The sequence below is a fragment of the Carassius gibelio genome, chromosome B10, assembly GCF_023724105.1.
Source record: "Carassius gibelio isolate Cgi1373 ecotype wild population from Czech Republic chromosome B10, carGib1.2-hapl.c, whole genome shotgun sequence".
Classification (NCBI taxonomy): domain Eukaryota; kingdom Metazoa; phylum Chordata; class Actinopteri; order Cypriniformes; family Cyprinidae; genus Carassius; species Carassius gibelio.
Window position 1 is genome coordinate 25,490,506 of NC_068405.1, and position 11,915 is coordinate 25,502,420.

An 11,915-nucleotide genomic window follows, 5' to 3' on the forward strand; every position below is an offset into this window, starting at 1 on the left:
GTTACTCCATCCCTAAGAAACCCAAAATTACAGGACTAAATGACTACAGGCCTGTGGCTCTAACGTCTGTAGTCATGAAGTCATTTGAAAAACTGGTGCTGGCCCACCTGAAGGACATCACTGGGCCCTTGCTGGATCCTCTTCAGTTTGCCTACAGAGCAAACAGGTCTGTGGACGATGCAGTAAACATTGGACTGCATTATGTTCTGCAACACCTAGACAGACCGGGGACTTATGTGAGGATCCTGTTTGTGGACTTCAGCTCGGCATTCAACACGATCATCCCAAACCTCCTCCTGCCCAAACTAAATCAGCTCTCCGTGCCCACCTCCGTCTGTCAGTGGATCAACAGCTTCCTGACAGACAGGCAGCAGCTAGTGAGGCTGGGAAAATACACATCCAGCACCCGTACAATCAGCACCGGAGCTCCCCAGGGCTGCGTTCTCTCCCCACTGCTCTTCTCCCTGTACACTAATGATTGCACATCTAAGGACCTCTCTGTCAAGCTCCTGAAGTTTGCAGATGACACCACACTCATCGGCCTCATTCAGGACGGTGACGAGTCTGCTTACAGACAGGAGGTAAAAGAGCTGGCTGTCTGGTGCAGTCTCAACAACCTGGAGCTTAACACGCTCAAAACAGTGGAGATGATCGTGGACTTCAGGAGAAACCCCCCTGCACTCCCCCCACTCACCATCATGAACAGCACTGTGACCGCAGTGGAGTCATTCAGGTTCCTGGGAACCACCATCTCTCAGGACCTGAAGTGGGACATTCACATTGACTCCATTGTGAAAAAGGCCCAGCAGAGGTTGTACTTCCTTCGCCAGCTGAGGAAGTTTAACCTGCCACAGGAGCTGCTGAAACAGTTCTACTCCACCATCATTGAATCCATCCTCTGCACTTCAGTAACTGTCTGGTTCAGCTCAGCTTCTAAATCTGACCTCAGAAGACTACAGAGAGTAGTCCGGACTGCTGAGCGAATCATCGGTTCAACTCTCCCATCTATTCAAGAACTGTACTTATCCAGAGTGAGAAAAAGGGCTGTCAAAATCACTCTGGACCCCTCACATCCAGCACACTCCCTCTTTGAACTGTTGCCATCTGGTCGACGCTACAGAGCACTGAGCACTAGAACGACCAGACACAGGACCAGTTTCTTCGCTCAGGCAATCCATCTTATGAACAGCTGACAATAATGGCGAACACACTACACTTTATATTTATATACACATACACTTATTTATCTAACACACATACTTAGTATACACTTAATTTTGCACACAATATATATGTACATACATAACTTCACTTTGTAATATACCTGCCTACAATTGTCATTTGTATATTGTCATTCACTGTCTACATATTTGTATTTTTATTCTTTTATTATGTGTTTTATGTTCTGTCGCTGTCATTCTGTTGTACTGCGGAGCTTCTGTCACGAAAACAAATTCCTCGTATGTGTAAACATACCTGGCAATAAAGCTGATTCTGATTCTGATTCTGATTCTGGTGAAGGACTACAAGAGACAGACATCAAAGATGAAATTGCAGAAACAGACTAGCCATAAATACGAGATTTTTGAGTTTGATCTGGTTTAAACCAAGTAAACGAGGTGGAACAAGGATACAGAAATATGCATGCATCAAATCAAATCTAGAGATTGACACAAACCAGAAATGACTGGATTAATAGCATTTTGACATTGTCTTGGAGGATATCGGTCTTCTTCAGAATAATTAGAGGCTTCATTGAAATCTCCTCCAATAATTGAGCAGAGGGGAACTTTTTCCAGAATAAGCAACAAAATCTCTGACATAAGGGTAGCATTCATATCAGATATAGATTCACTAAAATTAAAATAAGATTCATCCATATGTATCACAACCATTTACCATCTTCCTTCTGTTAAATTTTTAATTAAATCTAATATCCCTCGAACATTAAGTGAAGAACAAGAAATAGTTAACATTAATGAACGATGTAAACTACCCTAAACAGACTAACAACTGGCCTTTTAAATTCACAATAGGCAAAGGATAAAAAAAAAAAAGAAAAAAGAATAACTAATTTGAGCTTGCTCAGAATATAAAGGTAAGAAAGCCAATTTACTGATATCTGATTTAAACTTCTTCTTCTTCTTTTGAGACCAAATTTTAAATGCATCTCCTCCTAGATTTTTTTAAAGCTAGAACCACCAAACTCGGAGAGTAACACAATTTCAATTCTCTGTATATATGTGCTGTACATGTGGAAGAATTTACAATAAAGCAGACATGACTGTTACGCTGGTTTTTAGCTGTTGTTTTCTATTACTGAATCAACTGATTTTATCTGGATCAGCATAGAAACACTTGCTAATCATGTTAAGAACATGCTAGTATTTTGCTAATCATGAAGAAAATATGCTAGCGACATGCTAGTAACTTGTTAATTGATTAATTGATTGATTGATAGCACTTTATTGTCCGAGTACACAGAAATTTGTCCTGCAATACAAGCTCCAACCATCATCATTAATCATTAATTAATCATGCTAATGAGATGCTAGTCACTTGCTAGTCATGCTTGCAACGTGCTAGTCACTTGTTAATCATGCTAACAACATGCTAGTCACTGCTAATCATGCTTACAACATGCTAGCAACATGCTAGTCATTTTTAATCATGTTGTAAACATACTAACGACATGCTAGTAACTTGTTAATCATGCTAATGACATGCTAGTCACTTGCTAGTCATGTTAGAACATGCTAGTCACTTGCTAATTGTGCTAACAACATGCTAATGACTTGCTAGTCATGCTAACAAAATGATAGTCACTTGCTAATCATGCTAGCAAACATGCTAATCACTAGCTAATCATGCTAGAAACATGCTAGAAACATGTTAGTCACTTGCTAATCAGGCTAATGACATGCTAGTCACTTGCTAATCATGTTAGAAACATGCTAGTCACTTGCAAATCATGCTAACAACATGCTAATGACTTGCTAGTCATGCTAACAAAATGCTAGTCACTTGCTAATCATGTTAGCAAACATGCTAATCACTTACTAATCATGTTAACAACATGCTAGAAACATGCTATTCACTTGTTAATCATGCTAACATCATGCTAGAAACATAGTCACTTGCTAATCATGCTAACGTCATGCTAATGACATGATAGTCACTTGCTAATCATGCTGGAAACATGCTATTAACATGCTAGTAATGCTAGCAACATGCTATTCACTTACTAATCATGCTAACAACATGTTAACAATATGCTAGTCACTTGCTAATCATGCTAATGATATGATAGTCACTTGCTAATCATGCAATCAACATGTTAGTCATTTCCTAATGATGCTGGAAACATGCTAGCAATATTTATTTGTCTATTTATCTATTTTTTGATAGATTGTATTGCCTTCAAAAACTACTTCAAAAAACCTGGCTAGGCTTTTTCAAGCCAACTTAAAGTTTGCCTACTAACTTTACAATCTAGTTTAATGTATATATTAATATCCGTCTCAGATAACCAGATTGTCTCGTTTCCCAGGCTGACTGTTTGAAGTGCTCCCACTAAAGCCAAACCATAAACCAGTTTAGTAATTTTACAGGAAAATTTACATTATATAATACTAATTACTGATTATTTTATTTTATTATTATTTTATAAATTATATTTAGCAGCTGATTTTATCATGAGGGACTTACCAAACAGTCCTGAATCAAACTATGTATGTACACACCTTCATTAATACATAACGGTAATAGATCATGAATAAACCCTTGTTGGGTTTGAAATATAAACTGTGTGTGTGTGTGTGTGTGTGTTTGTTTGTGTGTGTGTGTGTGTTACAGAGAGGGATTGCCTACATCAGACAGTTCATAAAACATGAAACAAGTAAACAGTGCAGCTTTTCATGTTCTTTTTTAATCAGATGGGTGTGTTCTCCTATTGCTTGATCCAGATGGATACTTTATCACCTACAAACATCAGACAGTAATACAGTGCCCCGCCCCTTTCACAGAAAACAGTAATACAGTGCCCCGCCCCTTTCACAGAAAACAGTAATACAGTGCCCCGCCCCTTTCACAGAAAAATTAATACAGTGTCCTGACCCATACACAAGGAAACAGGAGTGAGTGTTTCTCTGTCACCACGGCTGGAGTAGAGCTAGATGTGTCCGCAGATTCATCATAGAAATACTTGACAGAATTGATCTTTGGTCAAGATGGGCGATCCCTGGGTTTATTTTAGGAACTAATGTGATCATGCAATCCTGCTTTAACAAGGACTGAACAGGTAGGCAGGCAGGGTTCAAATCTTTTCTGACGTTAATCAGTAAACTGGCTGTTCTTGATACACATTCTGTACAATGAATCCAAGAATATTGTATTAGTTTCATAATGTGATTTCAGATCAAAGCCTTTGAACACACAGAGGACAAAGAGCTGAATGTGCTGTGATTCACGTCTGACGAGCCTTATACAAAGTACATCGTGTTTTTCAAATGAAAAAATACATTAAATAAATAATATATTACAGGTTTTACAGAATTTTTGTCTTACCTTAAATTCTCAAAATATACAGAGAAAATATGAAGACAAATGTATTACATGTTTCTTATAGGTAAAATAAAATAAAAAATTGTTTAAAAGTACACTCTTAAAAATAAAGCTGCTTCACGATGCCATAGAAGAACCTTTTTGTCTAACCTTTCTGTTTCACTAAAGCTTCTTTGTGGAGAAAGAAGGTTCTTAAGATTATAAAAAGATAAGAAAGAGATGGTTCTTTGACTGAATGGTTCTCTTTGGAACCAAAAATGGTTCTTCTATGGCATCACTGTGAAGAACCTTTTAAAAACCTTAAATTTTTTAGAGTGTATAGTATTGCTCATTTTTATTTAGTTTAACTTGATGTACTACAATAACTAAAATTGAACTAAATTTAAATTTTAAATTAATAAAAAAATGTACAGACATAAAAAAAACAATAAGAATGATAAAAGTGCAATAAAATTACTAATAAAATGAACATGGCAATAATGAAAATATTAATATAAACTAAAATATTATCTTAATTTGATAAGTTTTGTCCACTAAATTAGAAATGTTCTACATCACTGATTTCACTTCATACAGTAAACGCTGGGTTTATAAGTTGAGCTGAAATGTTTATTTAGAGATTAAGGCAGAAGTTGAATCTTTGAAACAGAGGTTGTTCTTGTAAACATTTGCAAACTGCTGTTTGGTGTGTCATCAGAGAGTATAAGACACTGTTTTTGTACAAATACTGACTGAGCATCCACCAGACTAGTTCCTATAAAGACACTGTTTACACAACAGTGCATTATGATACTCTCACAACTTAGCAGGACAGGTCAAGAAAGTGTCTCTCTTTACAAAAGCAAAATATGTCCTGTAAAATCATTATTATAAAACAACACAGCAGACGGGTAATAAGTCTTAATTAAATGCACCACAGATGGCCTTCTTTCACACACACACGTGTGTCTGAGCAGTCTATTGTCAGTCACATAAAAATTGTATTTTTCATGGAAATGCTAATGTTTTCACATTGGACTGAAACTTACTTTGCATACACATAACTATGGTCATTAGTTCTCCACTGGTAACAATGGAAAAATTCAAAACCTGTGCTAAAAAGTTGACAAAAACAATGAGTCCCAGATTTGATGACAATACTGCATTATGAAAGATTTATAAATATATATATAAAAAAGCTGCTGGTCATTTTTTTGACCAGAAACACTAAATAAGCATGAGTCTAGCACGAGTTTTGATTGACTATAATATCAGCTTTTCTTCAACGCTCCTAGTTTTAGTTAGTACGTTTCACCACTTCCATAGTTTTATCATCTGTTTTCATCTGTGTCTTTCAGGACAAACTGACTGATAGCTGAGTGACCCTCTCTTATAAAATGCCTGCTAACTTGTAAGACTAGTCGAAGCAGTTTATGCAAGTGGCCACAGGTTTATTGGACTCATTCGTCTGTGTATGATTTGATTTGAAGGATCCAGGAGCGTTTGGAAGGGTGGATCAAATGGGGAATCGACTGATACAAAAGCTGTTTTTGGGGATGTTTGTGATTTGCATGATGGGTTTCTACTGTTTGAAGACATCAACCCTCCTCGCTACACACAGGTCGGTGTATATAGCACAATAAAAAAGCTTGTTACATTCAAATAAGTATGTGTTCTCATTTTTATTTTTATTTTTGCATTATTTTGGTGCCATGTGATATACTGTATATAAAAAAAAATCCTATTAAATTGATATTTAAAAAGTTGCCAGATATCCACTGTAAAAATACCATGACCATTCTTACAGCATCAGAGGCCTGTCTATTTAAAATCTTATAACAATTACTTTTAATTTAATTATGTAGATTATGAAATGCTCTTAAAACCAATCTACTTGATCTGCCAGACTGTGCGTTTTCCCCATAGACTTGATAAAAACAGGTTTTACTGTATGATGTGCTGATAACCAGGATAATAATAATAAGGGTGGAAAATCAGCAAGTCAAATAATGAATCAGATTTCGTAATAAGCCTACCATGGCCTATCCATAAAATAAGGCTAACATGTTTAGACAAAACACCATCAACATGTCAAACATCAATTTTAATAACCTGAAATGTAACACGAAACACCCTAATGTACGTCACTGTTAATGAAAATGAGAGAACATTTAATTATTTAAAGAAAATGCGATCATAAGTCATGCAAAGACTTCTGGAAATGACCTTTTAGTGTTTTTTAACACAGTACTTATATATACAATAAATAAAAATGTATATATATAATGAGAATGCCTTTAATCGTAACCTGAATGTAAGTTTGAACTTGAATGTAAGTCTGAAGTAAAATGGAATAAAATCTAAATATATATGCTTTATTTTCAAATAAAATTCAAATATAAGTCTTTTTAATCTTCATGTTTTCATGCACAAAACATATTCAAGGCATTTCTATACAAATAGCTTTTTATTTAATTGTATATTTCATTATTTTCAATAAATTAAGTTTAAAGGACCATTTCACACTCTTAAAAATAAAGCTGCTTCATGATGCCATGGAAGAACCTTTTTTGTCTAAATGGTTCCATAAAGAACCTTGAACATCTGAAGAACCTTTCTGTTTCACTAAAGCTTCTTTGTGGAAAAAGAAGGTTCTTCAGATTATAAAATGAGCAGAAAGAGATGGTTCTTTGTCTGAATGGGTCTTTGGAAATTCAAAAAAAGGTTCTTCTATGACATCGCGGTGAAGAAGCTTTCAAGACGCTTTATTTTTAAGAGTGCATGTCCTTCGAAGTCTTCTGTGATTGTGACAGTTTGTGTTTATTCCTGTCTTTTCAGTGTTTCTCTGGCTCCTTGTGCATCAAAAGTGCGTAACAATTCTCAGCGAACTCTCAAAGCAGATGTGACTTGCAGTCCTAAAGTCAACTTGATGTTCATGAAGACCCACAAGACGGCGAGCAGCACTTTGATGAACGTTCTCCTGCGCTTCGGAGAAAAGCACCAGCTGAGGTTCGCTCTCCCCGACGGCCGAAACGACTTCTTCTACCCGTCCAGCTTCTTCCGAACCCAAGTGAAGAGTTACCAGCCCGGTCTGTGCTATAACATCGTGTGCAACCACATGCGATTCAATGCACCCGAAGTGGAGAAGCTGCTCCCGGAGGATGCCTTCTTCTTCACCATCCTACGAGATCCCGCAGAGCTCTTTGAGTCTTCGTTTCACTACTACAAAGCCTACGTGCCTCAAACGTGGAGAATCCCTGGAGGAAACCAGTTTGAGGAGTTCCTCGTTGATCCAAACCGCTACTACAACCCACAGGGAATCAACGCTTTCTACCTCAAGAATCTTCAGTTTTTCGACTTCGGCTTCGAGAATAACTTGGAAGCTGATGACGTGAGAGTCCAAGAAAGCATCGAGTACATGGAAAAGCGCTTTCAGTTGGTTTTAATCTCGGACCACTTTGAGGAGTCGCTCATTCTGCTGAAAGACGCTCTGTGCTGGCAGATGGACGACTTGCTGTTTTTTAAACTCAATGTTAGAAATGCCACTTCTGTGTCTCCCATGAGCCCTGAACTGAGGACTCGAGCTCGGGAATGGAATGGTGCCGACTGGCGACTTTATCAACATTTTAACACCACTTTCTGGGCGCTCGTGGAGGCCTACGGCCGGAGCCGAATGGAGGAGGAAGTTAAGGAGTTGCGTAGGAGAAACGCAGAGATGGAGGCCATCTGTATTGATGGCGGAGGAGCCGTGGAGGCGGCGGAAATCACGGACAGACACATGAAGCCCTGGCAGCCCATCGGAAAAGCTTCCATACTAGGATACAACCTAAAGAGCGACATCAAGCGACAGTATGAGGAGCTCTGCAGGAAGATGCTGACCCCTGAGATCCAGTATCTGACTGATTTAGGAGTCAATCTGTGGGTCACTAGGTTATGGGGCTGGTTTAAGGATAGTGTTGTTCAGTTTGGGTTGAGTTAGTGTAATTGCTACATTAACAACTTACATTAATACACTCTTTTTATCACGTTTCCAGGGTTGCTAGATCACCAACAGTGTAAAAATAACCCAATTCCATGGTAAAACCAAAGACATGGCAACCCTGCATATATCAAGACTTCTGAAAATGAGCATTAACTGGGAATTACATGGTAATTCAGTTTTCATCTCCAAAAACCATTTTACAGTTTTACCTTAAATTTACAGTTAAATACAGTGATTTTATTGGCTGATATAATGGTAATATACCAATCTACTGAAGCACTGAAATCTGTTTTGATTTTTTGTAATGCACTGATAACCACCAAAAGCAGGTGCTAAAGAAACAAAACCTATCACAAGCAGCTTTTAAATATTAACATATATTAGAGTAATTCACACAAACACTAAACACGTTCACGGTAACACACGCGAAACTGAAATAATGCAATAAACATTCATTTAACAACATTAGATGTAACATATAACCCTAATGTACGCAACTGATGAGAAAAAAAAGGATGTAACATAGGTATTTATATATAAAAATAAAAAAAATTATCGAATTCGAAATGTAATGCAAGTTATTCTGGGAGTGGCAATTTACGGTTATTCACTGTAAATCATACATTATTTTTCCACTTCCAAAAATGGTATACTACCGTAAAATTACATGTAATGTCCAGTACAGTTTTTCTCCATATATAGTAGGGGAAGTTACCGTTAATCTTTCAACAGGTAGCATTTTTACAGTCTTTTACCGTTAAATTCCAACCATTTTTTACAGTGTATAGTTACATAAATAAGAATTTAATTAAATAGTAGAAAAAAAAAATATGTAAAAATAGTAAAACATTTTAAATAAATACTCTAAGTAAATAAATTCTAAATAAATAAATAAATAAATACACATTATAACAGTACTACAGTGCTATAATGAATTAAAAAAAAAAACTTCACAGAAGCTAAATATTTTTGACATTTATAACAATAGCTTTTGACAGTATTAACTGAATATTTACTTAAGAAATTATACAGATTCTTTTAAGTATATGGTCCATCACAGAAGGTTGATTTGGGGGTCTATAACAATCTAAAAGATTGTAAAACCCTGGAATAATTGAACCAAATAGTGCCCTTGAACCCCTGAGCCTAAATAAGCTTTAACTTATTTATTCAGCTTTCAAATCTCTATTTCAAAAAACTGACCCTTATGACTGGTTTTGTGATGCAGTGTTTATTGTCCAGAGATGGAAGAGAGACTATACTGTAACTGCAAGGAGAGAGTTAAAGGGGTCATCTGATGCTTTTTTAAAGATCAGTATTTGGTGTATTTGGTGTAACAGAATATGTTGACATGTTTTAATGTAAAAAAAGAAAGAAAGTGTACATTATTGTAGGTCCTCTATGCCCCGCCTCTCTCAAACACGTCGTTTTCTACAAAGGCTGTCCTTCTGACAAGAGCAGTCTGCTCTGATTGGCCAACTGACCCAGTGCATTGTCATTGGCCAAACACTGCAATGTAACGCCTCTTTCCATAATTGTGAGTTTCATCTTTCAAAGTAAATGTAAAGAAAGTTAAAAATGTCCTTAGTTTTACCATCAGTTCAAGACTGAAAGTGGAACAGAGTCGCATGACAGACAGTGATGAAGTTCGTATGTGTTTACAGTACACAAGCCATGGACGGACACATGACTCAACTGTGTGACCCTCACACACACACACACACACACCTGTGACACGCAAAACTCAGCTTTGGATCATTCAATAGCAAATACTTCAACTACACTAGCTGATTCAGAAGCACCAGATTGTCGTAGCAAAGTCAGAATGACCTCCTCTCCTAGGTTCACGAAATGATTGTCCATAAAATGCGTAGCTGTTCTGTTGTAAATAATCTTAAAGATCCCTAATTGCATCTATTTTCGGAAAAACAAATAAAGTGCTTTTGTTTTCTCCTCGATACACACACATCTCCCTGACATGACTGCTTCAACACTAACTGTGTTACTGAAACCACTGCGTATTTCTTTGCATGAATATTTAGGCGGCATTACACAAATATTTCCACATAGTGATGTAGAGATGTGGGGGCGTGTTTAAACGACGTGTTAAAGTGGGCGTGGAAGAGTCTTAACTTTGATAAAGAATATCTCTTTGGGTATGAGACTTTAGTCTTAGCAACTTTACAGATTTTCTTCATGCACCCAGAGCTTGTCCAAAGAGACTCCAGAGAGAAAGGAAACATTTAAATTGCATCATATGACCGCTTTAATAATGCTTGTCACATCACATTCGATTAGATTAGATTCAACTTTATTGTCACTGCACATGTAAGGTACAAGGCAACTAAATGCACTTAGCATCTAACCAGAAGTGTAATAAGCAGTAAGTAAAGGACATACAGTGGTTAAAATATGTTACAATATTCTAGTGTGCAGATGGATTATTCAGTATTCTGTCAGACAATAGTGCAAGTAATAACAAGTGTAACTGTTTTTTGTTGTTGCTGTAAGTGGTGTGTGTGTGTGTAGGGGGTACATCTAAATAAACCAAAGACTTTGGTTTGCGCCTCCAAACATGAGAGTGGGAAAAGAAAAAGGAACATTTAATTTCTATTGACTAAATGCATTAGAGAAGTGTCATTATTTCATTATATTAAAATGTGATTGCTTCCTAGTATAGCGCAGTTTTATATTATTACTGCACAGTGTTTTAGGTTTTACTGCACAGTTTTTTGTACTAGCCTACTTGATTGCAGTAGTAATGTGTGCTTATTTAATCCAGGTACATAAGTGCTTTATTAGAAGCCTTGAGTAAGTATTAGGAAGTTATTTCATTTACCTTTAATTTCATCTGTGTGTAGGCTACCTATTTGCTTTCAGTCTAATCTGTGTACTATGATAATAAACTGCTGAAAAAAATTAAAGCTGTCGTCACATACTTAAGCATAAAGAGAAATATGACACTCTGGCGTTTAAATGTTTAAAGTAATAAATCGGAAGGTTTTTATTTAAAACTGTTATTACAAAATTACGAGCTGACTTTTCAGGCGACCACCAATCGATTTCAACCACGACCATTGCTGGGCTCTTATTGGACAGCATGGCGCTCTCCAATGGTAAATGGGCGGTGCTTAATGGATAGTACAATTTCAGTTAAGGTGTGTCTGAAAGATCATATTTTAACTCTACACGGTTTGTTTTTAAATAACATCTATTAAAGTTAATCTAAATATCATTATATAGATGTAAATTCACTGTTGTTGAAGAAACAGCGTGGTCAGGTGGTATCACTTAAGACTGACCAATCACATGCATCTGCAAGATAAAGATTTTTAAAGAATATTTTATATAATTTACACAAGTGGATTTCATTTTAATCCTATGTATAAAT

The 11,915-nt window shown here is 36.5% G+C and overlaps 1 protein-coding gene across 6 annotated transcripts; it reads left to right on the forward strand.

The window, feature by feature from the left end:
* Positions 1-4,133: 4,133 nt before the first annotated feature.
* Positions 4,134-11,448, forward strand: gal3st1b (galactose-3-O-sulfotransferase 1b). Of its 6 annotated transcripts, XM_052568271.1 has the most exons (5): positions 4,134-4,300; positions 4,417-4,490; positions 5,901-5,953; positions 6,033-6,163; positions 7,381-11,448. In XM_052568271.1, the coding sequence occupies exons 4-5, from the start codon at positions 6,063-6,065 to the stop codon at positions 8,519-8,521; spliced, it is 1,242 nt and encodes a 413-aa protein (XP_052424231.1). In that variant the 5' UTR covers positions 4,134-4,300; positions 4,417-4,490; positions 5,901-5,953; positions 6,033-6,062; the 3' UTR covers positions 8,522-11,448. The 6 variants fall into 6 exon arrangements, with proteins under 6 accessions (XP_052424231.1, XP_052424235.1, XP_052424232.1 ...); XM_052568275.1 differs by lacking the exon at positions 5,901-5,953; XM_052568272.1 differs by lacking the exon at positions 4,417-4,490.
* The last annotated feature ends 467 nt before the right edge of the window (positions 11,449-11,915 follow it).